The sequence below is a fragment of the Lepidochelys kempii genome, chromosome 2 (genome assembly GCF_965140265.1).
Source record: "Lepidochelys kempii isolate rLepKem1 chromosome 2, rLepKem1.hap2, whole genome shotgun sequence".
Classification (NCBI taxonomy): domain Eukaryota; kingdom Metazoa; phylum Chordata; order Testudines; family Cheloniidae; genus Lepidochelys; species Lepidochelys kempii.
The window spans coordinates 148,348,924-148,372,827 of record NC_133257.1 but is presented as its reverse complement, the minus strand read 5'-3'; the positions used below and the strand labels follow the sequence as shown (position 1 = coordinate 148,372,827).

At 42.2% G+C, this 23,904-nt stretch overlaps 1 protein-coding gene across 1 annotated transcript in view; it reads right to left on the bottom strand.

Annotated features, from left to right (window-relative positions):
* Nucleotides 1–23,559, bottom strand: part of SLC6A19 (solute carrier family 6 member 19) — an 82,684-nt gene extending 59,125 nt beyond the window's left edge. Inside the window, exon 1 of the mRNA XM_073332433.1 lies at nt 23,269–23,559. Coding sequence (XP_073188534.1) covers nt 23,269–23,470 — 202 coding nt within the window. The 5' untranslated portion in view covers nt 23,471–23,559. The remainder of the gene's footprint in view (nt 1–23,268) is intronic.
* Nucleotides 23,560–23,904: the final 345 nt, after the last annotated feature.

The window sequence follows — 23,904 nt, the reverse complement described above, 5'->3', positions numbered from 1 at the left end:
ATAAAGGGGAAGGGATGCAGATCAGGATAAATAAAGAATATGTCAGAGATCTTCTGGCTAATCAGAATGAATTAAAGTCAGCTGGGCCTGTGGCTATTCACCCCCAAGGTGCTGAAGGAATTAGCTGAAGAAATCTCTGAGCCACTGACAATAATATTTGTATACTCATGGAGGACAGGTGAGATTCTGGAAGACTGGGAAAGGGTTAATGTAGTGCCCATCTTAAAAAGGGGGAAAAGGAGGAGTCAGGGAATTATAGAACAATCAGCTTGATACCTGGAAAACTACTAGAGCAATGTATGAAACATTCAGTTTGCAAATACCTGGAAGATGAAGGGGTGATCACTAGCAGCCAGAATGGATTTACCAAGAACAAATCATGACAAACCAGCTTGATTTCCTTCTTTGAGAAGGTAACTCATTTGGTGGATAGGGAGAATGTGGACATAATATACCTGAATGTTAGCAAGACTTTTGACATAGTCTCCACGTGAAATTCTCATAAGTAAGGTGGAGAAATGTGGTCTCAATAGAACTACCATTAAGTGGATACATAATTGGTTAAACAACTTCAAACAAAGAGTAATTATTAATGGAATTATGCCAGATTGGATGGAGGTCTCAAATAGAGTTCCACAGGAATCTGTTCTGGGTCTGGTGTTATTTAATATCTTTAGTAATAATCTGAGTGTAGGAATAGACACAAAGCTAGGGAGGGGTTGCAAACACTGTGGCGGATAGAACTAAAATTCAAAGGGATCTTGATAAATTGGAAAAAAAGGGTATAGACAACAAAATGAAGTTCAACAAAGACAATTGAGGAAAGAAAAACCAAATGCACAAACACAGAATGGGGGATAACTTGGACAGTTTAGACACAACAAATCCTACATCTTGTCAGGGGGTTAGTGTAGGTGACCCGTGTGGTCCCTTCTAACCCGATGATTCAATGATTCTAAGTTTTGTTGGTCCAAATATTTTGTTATATAACTAGAATTGTATGTCCCAACCAGAGCACTCAGAAAATGAGCTAAACCATTATACTTTGCACATACATAATACTTGGCTCATATATAAAACTATGCTCCAAGAGATCTTTTGAAGTTCATTCCCAATGTCAGATTATTAATAAAGAGCTCCTTCAAGTTTCTGTGTAAAGGAAAACTATACCAATCCCTCTAATAAGGTTTCCTGATGCTTTCCATTATATTTTTTTCTGTAGGAAGAACTTTAATCCCTCCATGGTTTACAGAAGGAACTTGAAATTTGGCATGGAGAAAGTCCTGTGGGTAGAGGGGTGCCTTTCAGTCTTCCCATAAAAATTCATTCATATTTGGCCAAATTATAACGTATCAAGAATCACTATATGCTGTCTGTGTTTTGCTAGAGGTTTGCTGCTAAATCTTTTAACAGCCTAACTATTCCATATGGCTCTCAGCTTCTCACTTCAACACGCCAGACAACTAAATCTCCAAAAAGAACACAAGCAAAAATGTCTCTTTGGCCTAAGAGAAATTGCTCTAGAGTGGAAACTAGGCCAGTATTTGTTTAAATCTTGCTTCTTCTACCAACTGATAATAGGCATTGACAAATTGGAAATGGTTCAGAAAAAAAGTGCAAGAATGATTCAAGGTCTGGAAAAACCAGTTTTACAATGAGACACTTAGAGTTCAATCTACTCATTTTATCCAAGAGAAGATTAAGAGGTGATTTGATCACAGTATCTACTTGGGGTAGAGATTTCTGATAGTAGAGGGTTCTTTATCTAGCAGTTAAAAAGTATAAGAAGATCCAATGGCTGGAAGTTGAAGGCTGATTAATTCTAACAGAAAATAAGGTACACATTTTAACAAGAAGACTAATTAATTTACCAAAGTATGTGATGGATTCTCAATCATGTGGATTCTTTAAATCAAGATTTGATATCTTTCTAAAACATATGCCATAGCTCAACCAGAAGTTATTGGGTTATGCAGGAACTACTGGGTAAAATTCTATGAACTGTGTCATGTGTTAGCAGTCAGACTAGAATATAATGGTTCCTTCTGACCTTAAAAATATATTAATCTATGTTTTATGCCCATGGTTTGTTAGTCAGCAAAGCGACCTGAGATAAAGGTGTTAAATATGTGGTTTTAAACAGAATGATAAGAAGTAGTTATGTATATAATACACACTACAGTTCAGTCATATATTGGAAGGAAAAAGGGTTTCAAAAAATGGAGGTTTTCTGTAACTGGAGGTTCTTTGAGCTGTGTGGTAACCTATCTATAGTTCACATATGGATACACATGTGCTTCATGCGCCTGAGACTGAAGAATTTGCAAGTAGTGTCCATTGGTCCACACCTGCATCTGGCACTCCTCATGCTCAGTACCAAGGGTGTAAGGGGAGGTGTGGATTAACTACCTCTCCACTTCCTTCTCCATCATGAATCCAGACATGAGCTGAAGGAGAGAGGAAGGAGGGTTGGTAGTGGGATAGAGATAGGTGCCACATATCTCAAAGAGCCTCCAACTACAGGTAAATAACCTTGATTGTTTCTTCAAGTGCTGGCCCCTACATGTATTCCACATGTGGGTGACTGGTAAGCAGTATTCAAACAGGAGTGGAGTGTGAAGTTGCAGGCAGTATAAATATCTGAATAGTGCTGTCATGGAGTCTTTTCTGCTGTGACTGAGGATAGCTTAAATGGCCTCCGAACATGAATGTTACAGATCTGATGCCCATCCAAAAACCAGACCATGAGATGAAAAGGCCACAGGTTGAAATATCCAATCTTGCCATTCTCCTGAGTTACAAAATCCAGGAATGGTTAGATGCTGATGGGAGGATGGATTGACATTCATAGGACATCCAGAAAAAAACGGTTACTCGCCTCTAGTAACTGTTGTTCTTTGAGGTGTGTTGCTCATATCCACTCCAATTAGGTGTCAACCACTGGGTCCTCTGACTCCACCACCTCCTTGGCCTGCAGACCCATGTTGCACGCCACCTTGCAAAGGTGGGCACGGCTGTCTATGGGGGGAGGTCCAGAGACAGAAGTGCCCACAACAGCCTCATCTGGGGAGGAGGACGAGGAGGCTAAAGGGGGAACAGGGTCCTCCTGTCCCTCCTGCTCATCAGGTACTTCTCATCCTGTCTTGCTGGCTGGACCAGGTAGACCAGGGTCCTGCTCAGGAACTGGAGTTGGAGTTGGTTCCATGCAGGGGCAGGGGCACAGTGCCTCCTCGGCACCTCTAGGGGTGGGGCAACTGGCGGAAGCCTCTGGCACCCACAGTTCAGAGGTGGCCAATCGGGAGCCTTTAGACTGGGCACCCTGCACCTGGTGGTATGCAGACAGGGTCCAAAATGGCCACTGTGCTGGTCCCTGCCACTGAGCGGGCCACGGCCCTGCTCCTACCTCACAGCATCCATGGCCTGACCAGAGTCAGCCCCGCTCTGAGTATCTAGATCCCTTCTCCAAGTCCGAAGACTGGGATTGGGACTGCAAAGGCCAGGATGGTGCAAGTGGAGCTGACCCGTCGAGCGGTGCTGCACTAGGGAGTGGTGTCTTGATGCCGGAGAGCAGTGCTGCGAGGCTGGAGAGCGGTGCCATGAGGCTGGAGCAGTACCTATGATCTGGAGCTGCACAGGGTTGCTGAGCAGTGTTGTGACCAGTGCCGGAACCGGGACCTGCTGTGTGATGGAGATCGACGAGTGCATCAGTGTCACAAGCAGGAGCACTGGAATGACTTGGAGTGGCACCACGAGTCTGAGTGGCACCGCAAGTCCGAGTGGTGCCGAGATTCTATCAGCAGTACCGTGATTCTATCAGCTGTGCCAAGGGATAGAGCATCATTGGTTTGCCTTGAGACGGTGCCATACAATGTGGTACTGGAGGCTTGGTGCAAAGAGTGGGTGATCTCGGCACTGTCATGGTGATGAGGTCCCTCGCAGCCTCAAAGGTGTCCGGGGTGGATGGCAGCTCCACCTCCTTGATTACCTGGGCTGGGGAGTCCAATGGCACCAGACTTGATGGTCCCTCTTGCAGGGCCAAAGTTGACAGTGCCGTCTCCTCAGACTTCGGTGCTGGGTGCTCCTCATGAGGACATGCCCCATTGGCCAGCTCCAGAGGGGTGGACCTCTGGGATGGAGAGCTGCTCCTCCCTTGCTTCTGGTGCCATTTCTGCACCTGGGAGTGGGAGCAGTGCTGGGTTGATCCCACCAGTTTCAGTGCTGGGGAGACTTGGTGCCACGGGTCTCCGCCAGAGTCCATCCACGGTGCTGCTTCCACCACTGTTGCTGGGGCACTATACCCCGATGAACTTGGTGCCGGGTCTTGCCGTGCCAGCAGAGGCTGAGGTCTAAGTGCTGATACCAGTCAGTTCTGTGTTCTTGGGGAACTAGGGTGCAGTATCTAGACTGTCTGACTCATGAAAGAACACCCCCCACCAAGCCTCTGCTAGAACCAAAACCAATCAGAGAAAAGACTTGCAGAGAGCAGTGAAGGGTGGTGGGAGACACACCTAGATCCCTCCTGACAAGGGTGACAAGACTAAGGCATTTCCATTAGCATACAGAATGAAGAACAGAGGCAACTCCCCTAGCTTCATCTGCATCAAAGATGGAACAGGGAGACATCTCCATTAGCATACAGAATGGAGAACAGAGATTCCAAGGCAAGAACTGCACTGAACTCTGGGACAAGAAAAGCAGGGAAGCACTGCATCCTGAGGGATCTCTGCTCCAGATGTTAATGAACCTACACCTGCACACACCCAGCTCAGCAGTTATCAGACCAATGCTAGTAATAAATTCTTGATTGATATCCAAAATACTGAAGCAGCCTAATTGCATTGTGAGCTTCCTGGAAAAAACATGACCCATAACCAAGAGTGATCAGCTCCTTTTGTCTAGCCTTAAGAAAACCCCTGAGTCATCAGTTTACCCATAAACAAATCTAGTGTTCTCCCTTGAACCATTGTTGTTTCCCTACAAAAAACCTTACCCACACTCCAGTAAGTGTTCTGATGCATAGATCCAAACTCTACATCTGTTCCACTAGGATTTCATCTTCTCCTGACTGATCATGCTGGGGGCTCTGCCTGTCTCCAGCACACAGGACATTGAGCTACCACCATCACCTGGGAACCCCGACCAGTTCAAGCTTCATGGAAGTAATGAGATCCCTCTCTCTCCCTCTTTTCTTTTCTACCTTAGAAAAGAAACTTTCTAACCTTGACTTGTTTGATCAAATATAGTTTTCTATATATGACTTTTGTAACCTTTAATAATGTAACTGTTATGTTTGTTTAGGCTCTCCTTGTGTGGTTATAATAAATAACTTTTATGGTTAAGCTGGTTGCTTCCCTCTCTTTCTCTTTCTCTCTCTCTCTGAACTTTACTCTTTTGTGTTTTTAGCTTCCCCATTTACTCTGCAGCAACGCTTCTCTTACCTAAGTTGAAGATCTCTGTAGCGCCCAAAAATACTGTGGGGTTTGCTCATCAAGTGGGTTACTACCAGTACAATTGTGACATGAAAGTGGGGATGGGGACCTGCGTAACCTGTGACATACGAGGGTGGCAGCTTGAAAGTGCTCCTCAACCCAGACTACTGAGTCCAGAGGCATATAATGGTGACAGTTTGAAAGTGCTGCTTGACCCAGTCCACTCAGACTTGCTCTGTTATAATGTGTGTGTTTGTATCCTTTCTGGGGCTGGAGGAACCCAGCCCTGGGGAACCTAGGTCCTACAGAATAGCTCCATTGGGAGGGGACTTGCAAAAGGGAGGAGTAGAGCTCCATATGAAAACATAAGTGACACAAGCAGTACATTGATAGAATTACAGTCATCCCCCCTGAGAAGAGTAACCCCAGTAAATGAGCATACCCCAAAGTAATGGGCAAATCTGGTAACAGTGCCGCCTCCATAAGGAGCTGCTTGAGGCAAAAGTCTAGCTCCTTTTTGGTTCTGGGGCAAAACCCCTTACAAATCCTGCACCGATCAGCTTGGTGAGCCTCCCACAGATACTATATACAAGCATTGGAGGGGGTTACCCATTGGCATAGGCTTGCTGCAAGACTTGCTGGGCTTGAACCCCTGCGACTTGGGCATGTAAGCCCTCCCAAGAAAAAGCAATCACAACAGAGGGTAGACCCCCCCAGCCCAACTGCTAACTACTAATACTAACTAACAATTAAACTAACTAATACGTATAGAGAACAACAAACAAATGAAGCTAGGGAAACATGGTAGAACTTGCTGAGCAAGACACCACAGTTCCAACGACCATCACTGGTGGTAAGAAGGAACTGCGGAGGCACCACGTCGGCAGGGTCATATATGGAGCACCATGAAGGCGCCACTTCAAGGGCCTCCACAGCCAACTTGACAGGTGCTGCTAGGGGAAAAACTTTCCGATGACTATGTACGTGGTGCGCACACACCTAATTGGAATCGATATGAGCAATCTCTAGAAGAAGAACAAGAATTATGTGAGCTAATTGGGTGCAATGAGAATAACTTGTGTTTTGTCATGACAAATCTTTTGTAGAATCTCTGGTAGCAGTGGGATGAGAGTAAAGGTGTTTCTCAGGTGGTCTGTCCAGAATAGCAGAAGGAGTCCCAACCTAGTGCTGCTCTGTAGCAGTATAGATCAAACTTCTTGTTCGTCTGGCTGGAGAGCAAGGCCCAGAAGTCATTCCCCACTGAATAAAGATTTTGCTTCAGTGTATCTGCCACTTGTGGTATGTGGAGAAATGCCTGCTGAGATTGTCTGCAGAGAGTTTTGCACACTTGGGAAGTACATTGCTGGGAGTGTGATGTAGTTCTGGGTTTACCAGTTCCATAAATTGACCACTTCTATTCAGAGAATTGCTCCTTCTTGTTTGTTTACATAGAACATGGTGGTCATGTTCTCGAGTGTTATCTGGACATGTTGGGATTGTATGAGTGGGAGGAATGCCTTGCAGGCCAGTCGAACTGCCCTTAATTCTAGGAAATTGATGTGTATCCTGGCCTCCCAAGGAGACTACACACCTTGTTCCATGTGACTGCCTTGTGGGCTCCTCAGCCTATGAGAGATACATCTGTGATTATGGTCACATTGGGTGTGGGTATAGTGAAAGGGATTCCAGCTCTTAGGACACACATAGGGACCAACACTCTAAGAAGAAACCCACATACTGTATCCCAATTGTATAGATATTACATTATTTAGAAAGATAATAGGATTACAAATGGAATTCTTTTGTGTAATAGTTCTTAAATGCAAAGTTGTAAATCTTCTAAACTAAATGTATAGACACTGGTTTAAAAAATGGAATATAAAGTTTTCTGTATCAGTGTTTAAGAATAAATAACTCTAAATATATTTAGCTACATGAATATTAATATAATTATATTTTAAAAGCAACATAGTAATTGGCCATTTCCAGTTCTGGTGATAATGGCTTTTCTTTGTTGAAATGGGATTCAGTCTTGAAGTCCTAATTCAGGCAAAACCCTGTTCCTGTTTCTCTCCTTCCCTCTCTCTGCAACTGTTCTGGGGAATTTTGTAGTTGGGAGTATGGGGACTATGCTGCGCATAGCTTCTGTGTGGGAGGTAAAAAGGAAATAATTTAAACCCTCACCTTTTTATAGATGTGCACAGCAGCCAAATAACCTGGTTATTTATTTATTTATTTATTTATATGTGCGTGTGTATATATATATATATCCATGATAAGTAGATTGGATTTGTACTTTGAAATCTTTACAACATAAAGTCCTTAATGAGGAACTGGACTTTAATGCCTGTTTTAGTATTATAATTCAACACTGTAACATTTGGTTTTGATGATATCTCGATTATTATTCCTTTTCATTAAGTAGATTTAGAAATCTAATTTAATTGAATAATTTTATTTTTAATGTAAAATAGAAAGCATTGTATTGCCTTCACTTAATTTCCAATAAACATCATATGCAAAATGTAGTCTAAAATGTTTTTATACACAGTATCTTCTTGGGGTGTTTGCTTGAACTGTGGTTGAGCTTCAATGGTTCCAAAATCACAGTCAATCTGATAACAGTGGCACAACAATCAACAAGTTCTGTACCACAGAGTAGCAAGGTTTGCTGTAGATTTATAGTAATTGTATACTTAGGATATTTTACTAGGGTTGTCAGCTTAAACATTACATCCTGTTTTTCACAATGCTCTGTCATGGATGAAACACAAATGTTTAACACAGTCAATTAAATGGCATATTTCCCAATAAAGATTAACCATAAACAAGGTCTAATGTCAGAAATGTCTATCAAATGAAAGTAAATATCATTCTAATTATGCTAGCTGAACTGCCAGTGTAAATTTCCTGACCATTACACTGTGCTCATATTGACGTTGTGTATATTTGGTAGTCCCATATGTTAGAATTTTTAATAGTTTTTAAGAAGGATACAACATGTTAAACAATATCATTCAACTGTACACAGTAAATATTCCACTTTCAAAAAAGAAACTACAAACAAGGCCAATGAAAAAGAAAAACAGTTACCACTAATTTCTGTTTTAGTGTTTGGCCCTTAAAAAGGCTCAGATATAGCATTGTGTGTAGGAGAGAGAAACCCTCAAACAAGTCTAAATTTAAGTTTTATCCTAGTCAAATATCTGGAAGATAAAAGTTCTCTGTCAGCTTCAAATATTGATTATTATTTCAAGTCAATATAATGAGTTTAGGTTTTAAGAGTCCCTGTTTCATCACAGTCCAAAAATCATACTCTACTTCATTCCAGTCCCTTTATATTGCTCAGGTAGCACAAAACAAACAGAGTCTGTCAAAACTCCTAGCTAGGCATAGCCCTAGTTTGAGAGAATCCCTTGCCAGAATAAAGCAGGTACAGTTGCCATCTACACTTCCATCCCCATATCCTCTAATGACATGTTGAGACATGTTGAGGGTGAAGAGGGGTGAGCAGAAGCAGCATCCAGAGAGCAATATGTTCTGGCAATACCCAGCTGCTATATGGTCCCATAGGAACTACAGATAACAGGTGCATATTAGAACAGCCTATGTTCTGCTATGTCTGGGACAGCGAATCAGAGAACCATAACTGGTTCTAGCAGAGCTGAATGTCGGAAAAACGTAATCCCACATTTTTTGAACCATGTATAACTCAGAGTGGAGAATAAATATAATTTATTGATAGGATTTTTAAAAGTGCTCAACATTAACTCAAAGATAAATCTTGACTTATGAAAATCCCACTTTATATGTATAATTATATAAACAAAAAAATGTTTAGCTGTTAAAGATGCAAAGTTAAGCACTCAAACGTTAGGAAATGTTAAACAAATAATTAAGATTACCCGTGCAACCTTGATTCTGCCTCTTTGTGTGTATGAATTATGATACCATTTTAAATAATGTGATATTTTTCATGGGATTCCTGCCTCATTCAGTGAATTGAGTGGATTGCATGGTTAGCTATACAATTTTTTTAACCTCATTGTTCAATGTGTAACCCCTATTTATCACACCCCAACCAAACCCTGCACTGAATACAGAATTATTCATTTTTCTCATGTCTTTTTGGTACTTTACTTCTCCACAAACACTATAAGAACGAAAGAATTGCTATACTGGGACAGACCAATATTCCATCTAGCCCTGTATCCTGTCTTCTGACTTTGGCCAATGTCAGATACGTCAGAGAGAATAAACAGAATGGGGCAATCATCCAGTCCCTGCTTCTGTCAGTTGCAGGTTTAGGAACATTCAGAGCATGGGTTTGTGTTCCTGACACTCTTAGCTAAGAGCCATTGATGGACCTATCCTCCATCAACTTATCTAATTCTTTTTTGAACCAAGTTATACTTTTGGCCTGGCAATGAGTTCCACAGATTGATTGTGTGTTGGGTGAAGTAGTACTTTCTTTTGTTTTAAACCTGCTGCCTTTTATCAGGTGACCCCTAGTGTTAGGTGAAGGGGTAAATAACACTTCCTTATTCACTTTCTCCACACCATTCATCATTTATAGACCTCTATCTATCACCCCTTAGTTTTATCTTTTCTGATTCACAGTCCCAGTTTTCTTAATCTTGCCTCATATGGAAGCTGTTCCATACCCCTAATCATTTGTACTTTTTCAAATTCTAAAGTATCTTTTTTGAGATGAGGTGACCAGGACTGCACGAGGGTGTGCCACGGATTTATACAGTGGCATTATGATATTTTCTATCTTATTATCTATTATCTAACATTCTGTTAGCTTTTTTGACTGCTGCTGTGTGGTGTTTAGATGCTGCTTGTAATTATTAGAACTGGGAGTACTGGCTGTTGGGAGTCTGAAAGGACAGGAAACAGGAAAGGGGAGGATGTTGAGGAGGCTGAGTGAGAGCTACCAAGGGTTCAGCAGCAGCTTGGTAAAGAGGTTTCCACTTGAAAAATAAAGTCCTGTTGAAGTTTGTTAGTACCTTGCCTGGTTGCTACAACATTTTGGCGACAAGGATGGATCTTCTGCCTCTGAACCTACCTGCACCCTTTCTGCAAAGCCAGGTGAGCCTCCAATTGCTTTTACTACCTGGATCCATATGTTTGAGACTTATCTGCTTGCAATCAGTGCTACAGAGATTTCTGAAGTAAGAAAGCATACTCTGCTAATCCACTGCCTTGGAGCAGAAGGGCAGTGTATAATTTACACTTTTCCCCTTGCAGATGATAAATATGAGACTGCACTCACTGCATTAAAGAACTTTTTTGTGCCAAAAGTGAATTAGTAGCTGATTGCGACAGATTTTGCCAGCATGAGCAGAAAACAGGAGAGACTAAATGCAGTATATTGCTTCCCTGAGGAGTCTGATTGTAACTTGTGACTTTGGGAATATGGCAGATAAGGTGATTAGAGACCAGCTCATTGAGAAAACAACCATGCTTCATGTAAGAGAACGCTTACTTCTAGGACCACAGCTTACACTAGAAAAAGCAATAACCATTGTTACTCAGTTTGAGTCAGCTACAGCTGAAGCCAAAATAATGAGCATGGATACAAGCAGCAGAGTCCAGGCTGTGACTCCTTTGCAGAAAAGTTCACTATTGCTGCAGACAAACGATTACAAGAGGGAAACTAATGGAAAACTACCAAATCAGCAAATTCAAAATACAGTAAAAGCATGCTTTCACTGTGGATCCCCACAACACCTTGCAAGCTACACAGGATGCCCGGCAAAAGTAATTCAGTGCGATCATTGCAAGAAGATTGGTCATTTTGCTAAAGTATATCACAGCAGCCAGTTCAATCAACAGGTGCATGCAGTTACAATACCAGATGCTACTGTGCTGACCGTGGACAAAATCACTACTGCAATTGTCCCCAACGCGGTGCCCGCGGGTGCTATGGTGCCCACCGGGGCATTTATGTGGGCCTGCCTACTGACAAGGGAGCGCTTCCACCGGACAACCTGCTGCCGAGGAGCACGGCCGCCGGACAACCAACTGCCGAAATGCTGCCCAGAAGCGGCAATGCCAAGAAGCATTGCCACCAAAATGCCGTTGCTTCTCAGCGGCATTTCGGCAGCGACCCTTCTCAATGACTCCACTTCTCGGCGGCATTTTGGTGGCTGGTCATCCAGCGCCCACCACACTCTTCTGGGAACATGAATATGCTATTGCAACAGAAAGGCTGGGGACCATTGCACTACTGCACATATTCCAGAACAAATGAAGTAAATGTTTCCACCATACCCTCAGGCAAATCACACTCTATTAAGCTAATGTTGGACACTGTCTCAGCAGTACCTATACTACCTGATTCCATTTATTTGCATTACTTTAAAGACGTGCCTCTTACTGAACCCAAACTTCACTTGGTGTGCTATTTGAAAAACCATATTCCAGTACATGGCTGCCTGCCAGCAATAGTTACTTTTGGTGATTGCTGTGTAACTGAAGAGTTCTACATTGTCCACAAAGGCACTCCTGTCCTTGGCAGAGATTTATTGGCTGCTTTAAATCTCAGGGTAGTTCATGGATGAATTGATCTTCCTCAGTAAAGCACTCTTGTGATACACACACCAGTTTCAGCTGGGACCCAACACCAGGTTGAGGAGAAACTCGACTGTACTTATGGGTTTCTGCATAAAGTTAAAATGTGGAATAATGTGATGCCTGTATGACAGAAGTTACAGCGCTTACCATTTTCAGTCAGGGAAGCTGTTTCAAAGGAACGTAGAAAACTTGTTCAAAAGGACATTATTGAAGAGATCGACTCCTCAGAATGGGTTTCACCTATAGTAGTGATGCAGAAGAAGGGTGAAGGCATTCGCCTTTGTGTGGACTTAAGGACAAATAAAGCTATTGTGATTGACAGCCATCCTCTTCCTCACATAGAAGAAGTACTTGCAGAACTCCATGGAGCAAAGATGTTTTCTACTATTGATTTGCAGAGCGCATATTACCAGGTTATGTTGCATGAAGATAGCAGAGACCTCACAGCATTTATTACACATGAGGGACTATTTTGTTTTAAACGTGGTCCATACAGTCTCGCATCTGCCCCAAGTGCCTTCCAAAAAATGATGTCATTGATTCTGAAGAATCAATATGGAGTTCCATGCTATCTGGATGATATTATCGTGTTTGGAAATACTTCTGAGGAGCATGACAATAACCTGCAGTCTGTACTAAACTGCATCATCAAAGCAGGCCTCAAACTCAATAGGTCCAAATGCAAATTTAGACAAACTGAACTCTCCTTTCTGGGGCTTACAATTTCACAGGCTGGACTAAAACCTGATCCAGATCATATCCTGGCAATTTCAAATGCTCCTTCTCCAACAGATTTGCAAGCCTTACATTCCTTCTTGGGTCTTACCTCCTGGTATGCAAAATTCATTCCCAATTATGCTTCTGTCATTGAACTGTTATGAGAATTACTACAGAGAAGTTCAATCTTAGTGTGGACAATGGATGCACAAGCTAGTTTCAAAACAGTGAAAGACTTGATTGTACATAGTCCAGTACTTGCACTATTCAGTCATGCTTCCCAAAATTGTAACTACTGATGCTTCTGATTATGGACTTGGGGCTGTCCTCACACAACTTCATGAGGACACCACAGAAAGGACTGTTGCATTTGCTTCAAGGACACTAAGTAATGCTGAGAAAAAATATTCTACAGTCAAAAAAGAAGCACTTGCTTGTGTCTGGGCTACTGAAAAATGGAAAACTTACCTGTGGGGCCTCACGTTCAAGTTGCGCAGACCACAGCCCTTTGATGACATTGCTCACCACGAAAGGACTTGGAAGAGTAGGATATTGTATTGCTAGATGGTCTGCAAGACTTTTCTTTTTCAATTATGGACTGGAATATAAGCCTGGAAACCAAAATGTGGTAGCTGATTGCCTTTCTCACCTGCCTTTGCCTTCACCAGATGGTCCACCGGAGGATGAAGATGTAGTAGTTGCGCTTATTAAAGCACTCTTACTGCAGTTACAAAAGAACAATTTTAAGCTGCTTGTTCAGCGTGTCCAATTCAACAAAAACTACCGGAATTTCTGACAAAGAGATGGCCCAGTAACCTTAAAAACATTTACCCAGTTTTGCTGCCTTATTTTAGAGTTTGGGATGAACTTTCTTTGCTTGATGGCTGTGTGCTACTAGGTACACACCAGCTACTTGTGCCAGAATAATTACAGTCAAAACTCATACACCTGGCACACGATACTCATCAAGCAATTGTCAGAACCAAGCAACTATGGGATCTGTATTGGTGGCCAGGGATGGACTCTCAAAATGAAGCACTCATAAAATCCTGTGTCACTTGCCAAATGCATGAAAAGACAGCACTGACATGTACCCCTCATTACAGTCTGCTCCTCTTCCTGAATCTGCATGGGAAAAAGTGTCAATTGACATTGTAGGACCCTTTGATACTGCTCCAAGTGACTGCTGTTATGCCATCACTTTAATAGACTATTTCAGTAAATGGCCTGAGGTAGCGTTTACATTGCAAATCTCTTCTGCTACAGTAATTAAGTTCCTCTCTTCACTTTTTAATAGGGAAGGTAGCCCCAAAAAACTAGTTTCAGATAATGGTAGTCAATTTACTTCCCTAGAGTTTGAAACTTTTCTAGCAGAGAGGAAAATTTTACACAGAAGGTCATCCCTATATTACCCTCAAGCCAATGGGGAAATTGAACAGTTTAAGATAAGTTTGAAAGAGAGTTTGCAAATGGCTAAACTGGACGGGCGATTGTGGATAACCTTCACTACTGACTTCTTGAAAGCAAACCGGGCTACACAACATGCCACAATACAAATATCACCAGCAGAGTTACTGCAGGGAAACATATGAATACTATACTGAACATTGCTGGATTGTTAAAGGCATGACCTAATGTCCCAACCGAGGATGATGTGAGAAAAACAGTTAAACAGAACCAAGCAAAGTATAAGGCTTTCACAGACAAGTGGCTGGGTGCTAAGGAACCAAAGTTTGAGTATAGTTCCTTCGTTAGAATATGAAAACCTGGAATTTTACGCAAAGGGGACCATAAATTCACAGCTCCTCTTAAAATCATAGAGAAGAAGGGACCTTACACCTATAGACCTTCTGATCGGCGGGTATGGAATGCTTCTTATCTTGCACCTGCCTATGCACCAAGAGGAGATTATGCCAACACCCAGTCTTCATTGGATGACTTCACTGTAGTATCAACACAACAAGACATTGCACTGGAACCGGGGGCTTGAGAGACAGCCTGTCAGACCCAAATGACCACCTGTCTGGACTAGAGACTGTGTTATGTAGTATCTACAGTGTTTTCGTATAATATTTCTGCCAACAGTATAGTGTCTTTATTTCATATTTGTTCCTGTGGTTAGAACAACAATGTTTGTTTTAATTGGGAGAGTTTCTTAAGAGAGGAGGGAATGTGGTGTTTAGATGCTGCTTGTAATTATTAGAACTGGGAGCACTGTCTCTTGGAAGTCTGAAAGGACAGGAAACAGGAAGGAGTGGGGAGAAGCTGAGGAGGCTGAGTGAGAGCTACCGAGGGTGTAGCAGCAGTTGGTAAAGAGGTTTCCACTTGAAAAATAAAGTCCTGTTGAAGTTTGTTAGTACCTTGCCTGTTTGCTACAACATGCTGCACATTGAGTGGATGTTTTCAGAGAACTCTGCACGGTGACTTCCTTTCTTGAGTGGTAACAGCTAGCTAACAGATAAACTCACCCCAAGGATCACATACTCTCTCCTCCTTCACCTTGAGAATTGCTTTGCATATTCCCTTGTTTGCCACTCCTGTTTGCTAGCTCCTCTGGTCACTTAGGAACTGGCTTTCTAAATCAGTGTTTTCCCTGAGTTAGCCTCTCTTCCTTGTCAACGGATCCTAAAGTGGTTAAGGATCAAGGGATAGCAGACTAGAGCCTTGTTAGTAAGCTCTCAGCCTTGCCTAGCAGGCTGCTTAGCTCAGCACATAGCCCCCAGAACCTACCACACTATAATCTTCAATCAAACAAGCACATGTTAAGCAAACTAACAAACAGACAAACTCAGATAAGGATCACATCGTCTCTCCTCCACCACCTGGAGAACTCCCTCACAAAACTACTCTGTTTGCTGGTCCTGTTAATGAATTTATCTTCACAACACCCCACTGGGGCAGAATGTTGATATTATCTCCATTTTACAGATAAGAAAAAGAGGCACAGAGATTAAGATCAAAATTGCCATGTGCCCACTAATTTTGGATGACCAAATTGAGACACCTTGAGCAGATTTTTAACAGCATTTATGTAGCTTGATTTCAATGAGAGTTAGGCACATTGGGATTTTCAAAAGTGACTATCTTTATCTTTAGATGCCTAAATACCTTTAAAAAATCTGCACTAAATGAGTTAGGAGTCCTGTGGGAAAAAATATGTGATCATGTAACTGAAGACGAGCTGCACCCCTCTGCTGAATTAAAGCAGCAAAGAATTTCCTAACTCTTGACCTTGTAACCTTAACTTCTTTTAATGCATTGTTTTCTTTTTAATTTAATTTCCTATGATTTTTGAAAAGCCTAATGAAAAAATATATTCCATCACACTGAATCATATTGTCCCCATAGGTTATAAAGAGGTTTGGCACCTTTAGAGCTACAGATTTCTATTACTTGAGCTAATGGAGCAATTGATTGCAATAATAAGCTAAAGGAGTAATTGTGGCACCTTAGAGACTAACCAATTTATTTGAGCATAAGCTTTTGTGAGCTACAGTGAGCTGTAGCTCACGAAAGCTTATGCTCAAATAAATTGGTTAGTCTGTAAGGTGCCACAAGTACTCCTTTTCTTTTTGCGAATACAGACTAACAGGGCTGCTACTCTGAAACCAATAATAAGCTGTTATCCTTTATGTCCCCACACTTCAAGAAGGATGTGGATAAATTGGAGAGAGTCCAGCGAAGGGCAATAAAAATGATTAGGGGACTGGAACACATGACTTATGAAGAGAGGCTGAGGGAACTGGGATTGTTTAGTCTGCAGAAGAGAAGAATGAGGGGGGATTTGATAGCTGCTTTCAACTACCTGAAAGGGGGTTCCAAAGAGGATGGATCTAGACTGTTCTCAATGGTAGCAGATGACAGAACGAGGAGTAATGGTCTCAAGTTGCAGTGGGGGAGGTTTAGATTGGATATTAGGAAAAACTTTTTCACTAAGAGGGTGGTGAAACACTGGAATGCGTTACCTAGGGAGGTGGTAGAATCTCCTTCCTTAGAGGTTTTTAAGGTCAGGCTTGACAAAGCCCTGGCTGGGATGATTTAACTGGGAATTGGTCCTGCTTCGAGCAGGGGGTTGGACTAGATGACCTTCTGGGGTCCCTTCCAACCCTGATATTCTATGATTCTATGTGGATCAGCCACTAGAGGGAGATGAAAGACCCATTTTACCAGTGCGTGTCACAGGTTTTTGCTGACAGCAGAGAAATATTGAAGCTTGGGAATTCTAGGTTTGATTCTAGGTTATGGAGAGGAGTCTGCTCCAATGGACACAGATCCTTCTTTCCCTATTTCTCAGTCCCCTTCTGTCCCTATCTCCTAGCATGTACTTGACACTGTGTATCTGTGTCCCTATCTCTCCACCCTCAAGATCATCTGCCCCATTTCTCCCTTGAAGCCTGTTTCTGCTTCCCTCTTCTCTTTCTTGTCTGGACACCAGTGGAGGAAGCATTGAGACCCTAGGAGAGACAATTTCCATTCTCTCAGTTCTGGTGCCAGGAGGAGCAATTGCAGGCAAATTCCTGCACAGCCTCTGCAGTCATGGGCTGTAACATGCGTTGCTCTGTGGGAATGGATTATGCTTAATCTGATGACAGCTAGGAGCTATGTGGGGATGGAGAATGCTCAGGGGGGCTGGAATCTTTGGAGAATGTTTCCAGGCTCTAAAAAACTTCTTTTGAGCCTGTCAGCATGAGATTTTTTTTAAAAAACTCAGAACGCAGTCAAATTTATGTGAATTTTCCCAGGGACAGCATTCCTGATTTTAAACATATACACACATACAAATGGCATTCAGGGTTGTATTAAATAGTAACTTAATAGGTAAGACAAAAGAGGTAACTGCCCCCCTCTACTCAGCACTGGTGAAGCCTAAACTGGAGTACTAAGAAAGATGTGGACAAATTGGAGAGAATCCAGAGGAGAGCAACAAAAATTATAAAAGATTTAGAAAACCTCCCTGTGAAGAGAAGTTGAAAAAATTGGGCAGTTTTAGTCTAGGGCAGTAGTTCTCAACCAGAGGTCCGGGGTCCCCTGGGGGGTCATGAACAGGTTTCAGGGAGTCCTCCAAGCAGGACCGGCATTAAACTCACTGGAGCACAAGGCAGAAAGTCAAAGCCCCGCTGTGCAAAGCTGAAGCCCGGGACCCTGAGCCCTGCCACTTGGGGCTGAAGCTGAAGCCTGAGCAACTTAGCTTTGCAGGGCCCACTGTGGAATGGGGCTCCAGGCAACTGCCCTGCTTGCTACCCTCTAATGCCGGACCTGACTTTTATATGCAGAAAATCAGTTGTGGTGGCACAGTTGGGCCATGGAGTTTTTATAGCACATTAAGGGGGGCCTCGGAAAGAAAAAGGTTGAGAACCCATGGTCTATGGCATTGGTTTTCAAACTGTGGGCAGGCCTCCCGGGGAAGGGAGTGCAATGACATCAGAAGATTAGTGAGCAGCAAGGAGTCAGCTGCATCCTGTGGGCCCTGCCTGGTGATGATGTTAGGAAGCTGCTGCTATTGCCTAACTGGAAATTTTACACTGGTTTGTGTGTTGGGGGGCAGGGGAGGGCGCTTAAATTCAGATTAGGCAGGCAGCATGCACACTGCACAGGCATCACATTTGGTGGGAGGGATAGGGGTCGCTGTAGCTGTAGCCTCAGGCTGTCAGAAAGCAGCAGTGCAGAGGAGGTGGAGCATCCCATCCAGCTGCAAGTGCTTTTACTCCACTTAGCAACAGGTGGAGGCAGCTGAGCAGCTGGTACCTACTCCTGACAGGTGTGCACATGGAGGAAGTAAGTGAATAAGAGATGCCCCTGTCTCCCACCTCTCACAGGCACCCAGCACCAACCCCATACCTTCCTCAGGTACCCTCTACTCCCTGCATCCTCCCAGACACCCACAAACCACTATCCCCTGCCTCCTGCTCTCCCAGGTATTGCCACTTTAGCTGGCTGGGCTATGTCTCTTCGGTTTCCCATATTGGTGGGGCAGGAGGGGTACACATGGAATATAAATCTTTGCCAGGGGTGGGGAGGCACACAGCAAAAAAAAGTTTCAGAATCTCTGGTTTAGAGAAGAGAAGGCTGAGGGGACCCATGATAAATCTTCAAATACGTACAAAGTTGTTATAAAGAGGCTGGTCATCAGTTGTTCACCAAATGTATAGAACAGCGGTAATTTGCTTAGTTTGCAGCAAAGATTATTTACATTATATTAGGAAAACCTTCCATCTGTAAGGACAGTTAAGCTCCAGAACAGGTTACCTGCAGATGTTGTAATAAACCTCAGACATGTCTCTTTCTGCATGGAAGAGCATTGTAAGTATGAAACTGCTTAGTAGAAAAAAAATCTCTTTCTCAGACAAAAGCATAAAGGATCTAATAGTTGAAAATTGAAGGCTGACAAATTCTAGTTGAATATGGAGTGCACATTTTAACAGAAAGGAATTTGTTTACCAAGGTATGTGCTGGATTCTCAATCATGTGGACTCTTTAAATCAAGAGTGTATGTTTTTCTACAAGATATAAGCTCTAGCTCAACCAGAAATTATTGCATGAATTACTGGGTAAAATTTTATGGCCTAGTTTTTGCTGTGGCTGCTTTTTCGATTTCTTAATTATAGAGTGATCATCATAGTTTCTAGTAACCAAATACATGTCTTAAAACTAGCATAAAATATAATTAAAAATAGGGTCTGCTCTTACTATGCAACTATTTGGCTGATTATATTTAGATTTTTTTCTAATCTTCTTTTTACCTACTCTTCAACTTCTGCTATCCCCATGATAGGCTTCTATAAAACATTAGATTTTGTGCAAGAATCTGAAAACAAAAAAAATCAGAACTCATTCTGCTCTCCTCTGGTCTGTTGTTCCACTGCCCAAGATTCTGCATGTAACATGCTTTGCAGCTGGATCCTGAACTTTCCACCATTGGCACAGATAGTTTCTGTGCTCAGTTCTTGGCCTCTAATCCAGCTGCTTTGTGCTGTTTAGACACCACAGAGCAACCAGAAATCTGTTTTAAAGGGACAGAGAGACAAACTGGATGAGGTAATATCTTTTACTGAACCAATTACTGTTGGTGAGAGAGACAAGCTTTCAAGTGACACACAGCTCTTCTTCAGAGGCAGCTCAGGAATTCCCTTGACAGAGCAGAATACTCAGCTGGCATAAAACTAGCACAGATTGTTCTATGCCACGCACTCTCCCCACCCAAAGCAAGTAAGGAGGGTCAGATCCAAACAGAGGGTGAGGCAGAGCACATAATTCTCCTCCCGATCCTCAGCAGCACAAGAGTCCTAGAGCAGCTGTTAGGCTGGCCTAAATTATGCTGGGCTCATGCTTCCCTCTCCACTCCTCTCAGCAATACTGAACATACACTTGGTTAAATCAAGGATTGAACACTCTGAGTTTTCTGTGAGGTTCATGAAGGAAGAGGTAGTCTTGCAGGTAGCCTGTTTACAGGCTGCTATAGACCTTAAAGAGCAGGGCCCGGACCTTGAATTGGATCCAGTTCTGAATATACTCCAATCTGAGCACAAAGCGCTTTGCACATACACCAAGTGTGCCTGTTCTCATCCTGGTATCATCACATGTCTATTCTGGGCTCTCCACCCTGGTCTTGGCTGTGTGCCTGTGCCAAGCCCTTCTCATGCCTGATCTAGACCCACTCTGTGAGGCCTATTGTCTATCCCAGCAAATAACTAGTTTGGCCTGACTGGGACTCTTGAGCTGGCCTCTCTGGTGCCATTTTCAATGTGGCAAATAGTCCCTCCCATGTCATTCCAGTCTAACACAGTCATACGTGGCTTCATATCCCAGATACAACGCAGCCCATCCAAATTGTCATAGGGTGGGACTTGGATAGATATGTAGACGGCATTGGATGTACATCCATGGGTTGCTGAACTTCCTCAAAATTGCACACACTACTCATACTACCACACTGTGGCCCCAGATGCCAAACAAAAGATGGGTTGAAAGTACTAATGTACATAGGATGGAAAACTCCAGAGAAAAGGATTTGAACTCATAGTCTTAGCATATAACAAGCAGTATTAACACCTCTAATCCACTGTATGGTTCAGAGAGTAGTGCTCACCAAGGAGTTTCTGAGGAAACAATAACTCTCACAGATGTAAACTGTCTGTAAGCAAAGGTGCTAAAGCTATTAGCATGCAATAATTTTTGAAATAGTTCTAGACTGGTTCTTGGTAACATTCAATAGCTAATGTCAGGGGTAGTCCATGCTATAAATGGGTCAGACCCTTAGATTTTCTATAGCTTTGCCTCTAAAATGTTATAACCATCTCATTTTAGGGAAGGCTGTGTCTCAGGAATCCCTTAACCAAACGATCCCACTTTTGCACCACAAACTCTATTCCAGTCCTTGTTGCGGCATACCAAATTGCAAGACAACCTCCATATGCACATGCATTTTAGAATTATTTGAATATTAAAAGCAGCTCCTGATGGAGGCATGGGGGGTGGGGAAGGCATTATCTGAAGAATTCCTGGATCAAAGGACTACAAACTTGAACCATACTGTGACCTGGCCCTTATGAGGCATAACAATTTTCAGAACGTATCAGTATGCATAATATTAGACCACTTTGAAATACTAACACTTTTATCCAGAAATTTTGTTTTTACAGCAAAATTTTTAAAGGAAGCCCATTTACACAGTTCCTGCCTCTCTGGAGCAGAACACAAGAAGAGTGTTAACATACATTTTCAGAAAGCTACTGAGGGCAGGTCTTAATCTTCCAGTACACGGGTGTGGCTCAAGTTCAATGGCCACAGTAGGTCACCTTGAACCAACCAGTAACTCTGATAGCATGCTGTCTGCAAACACTCTGGTTTACTACAGGGTCTCAGTCCAGATGCTCTGGCATAGTGCCAAAGTGTGATATACACTGTAGATCCAATCTTTTCCCTGAAAAACTTTTAAAATATTTTTTTTCTTAAAAGGACTCTGGGTGCCAGCTACTAACTGAAATCAAAGCCAGCTAGGTATTATTGGTGTGGGGAAAATCAGTGCCATAGTCTGAGGCCCAGGTTTGTGCAAAAAATTGATGATTGTAAAAAATTGATGTTAGTGATAGTGATACTGCATTCAGGCCTGTATATTTGTCTGAGATGGAATTTGAGGTTTTGTTTACCCATTTTACTTTTGATATTCTTATATCCTTTCTGACGTGTGAACAAAGAATAAAGACAGGGTGTGTTGCTTCTGCCTAGCCAAATGCAGTTTTTAGTATAATGAGAAAAAATGAGGATTAGAGTCAAAGTGTTGCTGGATATGGTGGGAGTTTGATATATGAATGTACAACTCCTTTTCCAAGATAAGGTCAAGCAACCAGTTGGGAGGGGCAAGGGGGATGGGAGGGAAAAACATTAAAAAACAAGAAAAAGCTGGCCTTGGCCAGGACACAAACTCACTCCCTACTCCTCCAATGGGGTACAAAAGAGGTGGTACCAAAGCTCCCAGACTCACGACCACCCAAAACAGAATATGATTATAAATTTTAAGGGGTGGTGCCAAGGATGTGCACTGCAGGTATAATTGAGCCTGCTAAGAAAGAGGAGGGGAAACGGGAGAAAGCTCTGCAGGTGTACAGAGCTGTGGATTATGCTTGCTTGGTAACCCCAATAAACATCATATTGCCTGCACTTTGGTCTCTGGTCTTCTGCTTTCTGTCTGCATAACAAGAACCAAGGGAGGGCAAGTGGGAGCCCTAACAATTGAAATAATATTTTCTGGGGGCGGTATCTCAGGAATCTCTTGTTCAAATGACCTCACATTTGGACCACTATCCTGAAACCAAGGAGATATAGTAAATTACAAGGCAATCTGAGTATGCATGTGGATTTTGGAGCACTTAGAAAACTTGGCTGTTAAACAGTAAACTATTCTCAACTTTAACTCTAGAGGTGCTACACCCCACTATCATAATTTGTATTTATTCTGACATCATAGATATACCATGTATCAGTCCAAAGCTAATCAAAACCTCTAAGCTGTAAACCCCTGGAAATGTGTTATATACCTTCAACAGTAGTTTTCCCTCAGCCACTCTCAGAATCATGCCCTTGAAGTGCAGTTTGTTAGATCAGTTTCTGTGTTCAAAAATACATACTACATATGAAAATATATTTAATATATTTAAAAATTAATGTGAAATTAAACTATATTTATAGCATTTAGTAACAATGAAATCTGTCTGTCCCCTTACTAGATAACTTATCTTAAGACACTGCCTCAAAATATCTGAGTACATAATGGCATCACTTTTATTTGAAAACCACCTCCATCAAGCAAGTGATTTTTATCAGACTATTGAGTGTTTGCTTAATACAGGTTACTGTGTATATGTTACTGCAATATATGTGTTAAGTAAGAAATTGCATTTATATTATTTCTAATATACCATGCATTTTAATATGAAAAACAGAACATTTTTGTACTGTTACCTATAAGCAATATATCTGATCAAGATATATACCAAAATATATACCAAAATAGATATACTTAGAAAGCTAATTAAAAACTTACCTCCTCCATGGCTCTGGCAGAGATAAGGAAATCGCCATACATTTCCTAATCCCACACAAAACCCTATACAGGTTAGCATGTACTGAGCCTTGTTATCCCATTTTGGTCTCGTATCAGCCTCTTCTTTCTCAGTGGTTTCAAGTTCTGTGTGGGAAGGTATCCTATTGTCCAGGCCTGGGTTGGGCAGCTGAAGCTTCACCATTCTGGCTGAAATTACTGCCCTAGAAAAGATTTAAGGGAACAAGTAGCTGGTTATAGGTCTGAATAAAATGGGAGCATTTAATGCTGGCTTCAGCTATATATAGTGAACCTTTGGCACTAAACTTGAAAGTTCAGACGAGTGACAAAGAGAAGCGTCAGCAAATCATTTCATTAACCAAGTCAGCTCTGATACTTATTAATGCCTTATCTGCCAAGGCTCCATTGAACACTTTGTTCTGTTAGTACAAAACATCATTACCAGTTACTGCCATTCAAGGGGTAATCTGCCCTAAAAATTCTAATCACCTAACAGATTGTGAAATACTCCTTGCCACTCCTCCTATGCAAAGTCAGTTGTAATACACATTTAGCACTATCAGCTATAGAGTAAAACTATTCCAGTAAATTCAGAACTAATAAGTGGGTTCCAGACTT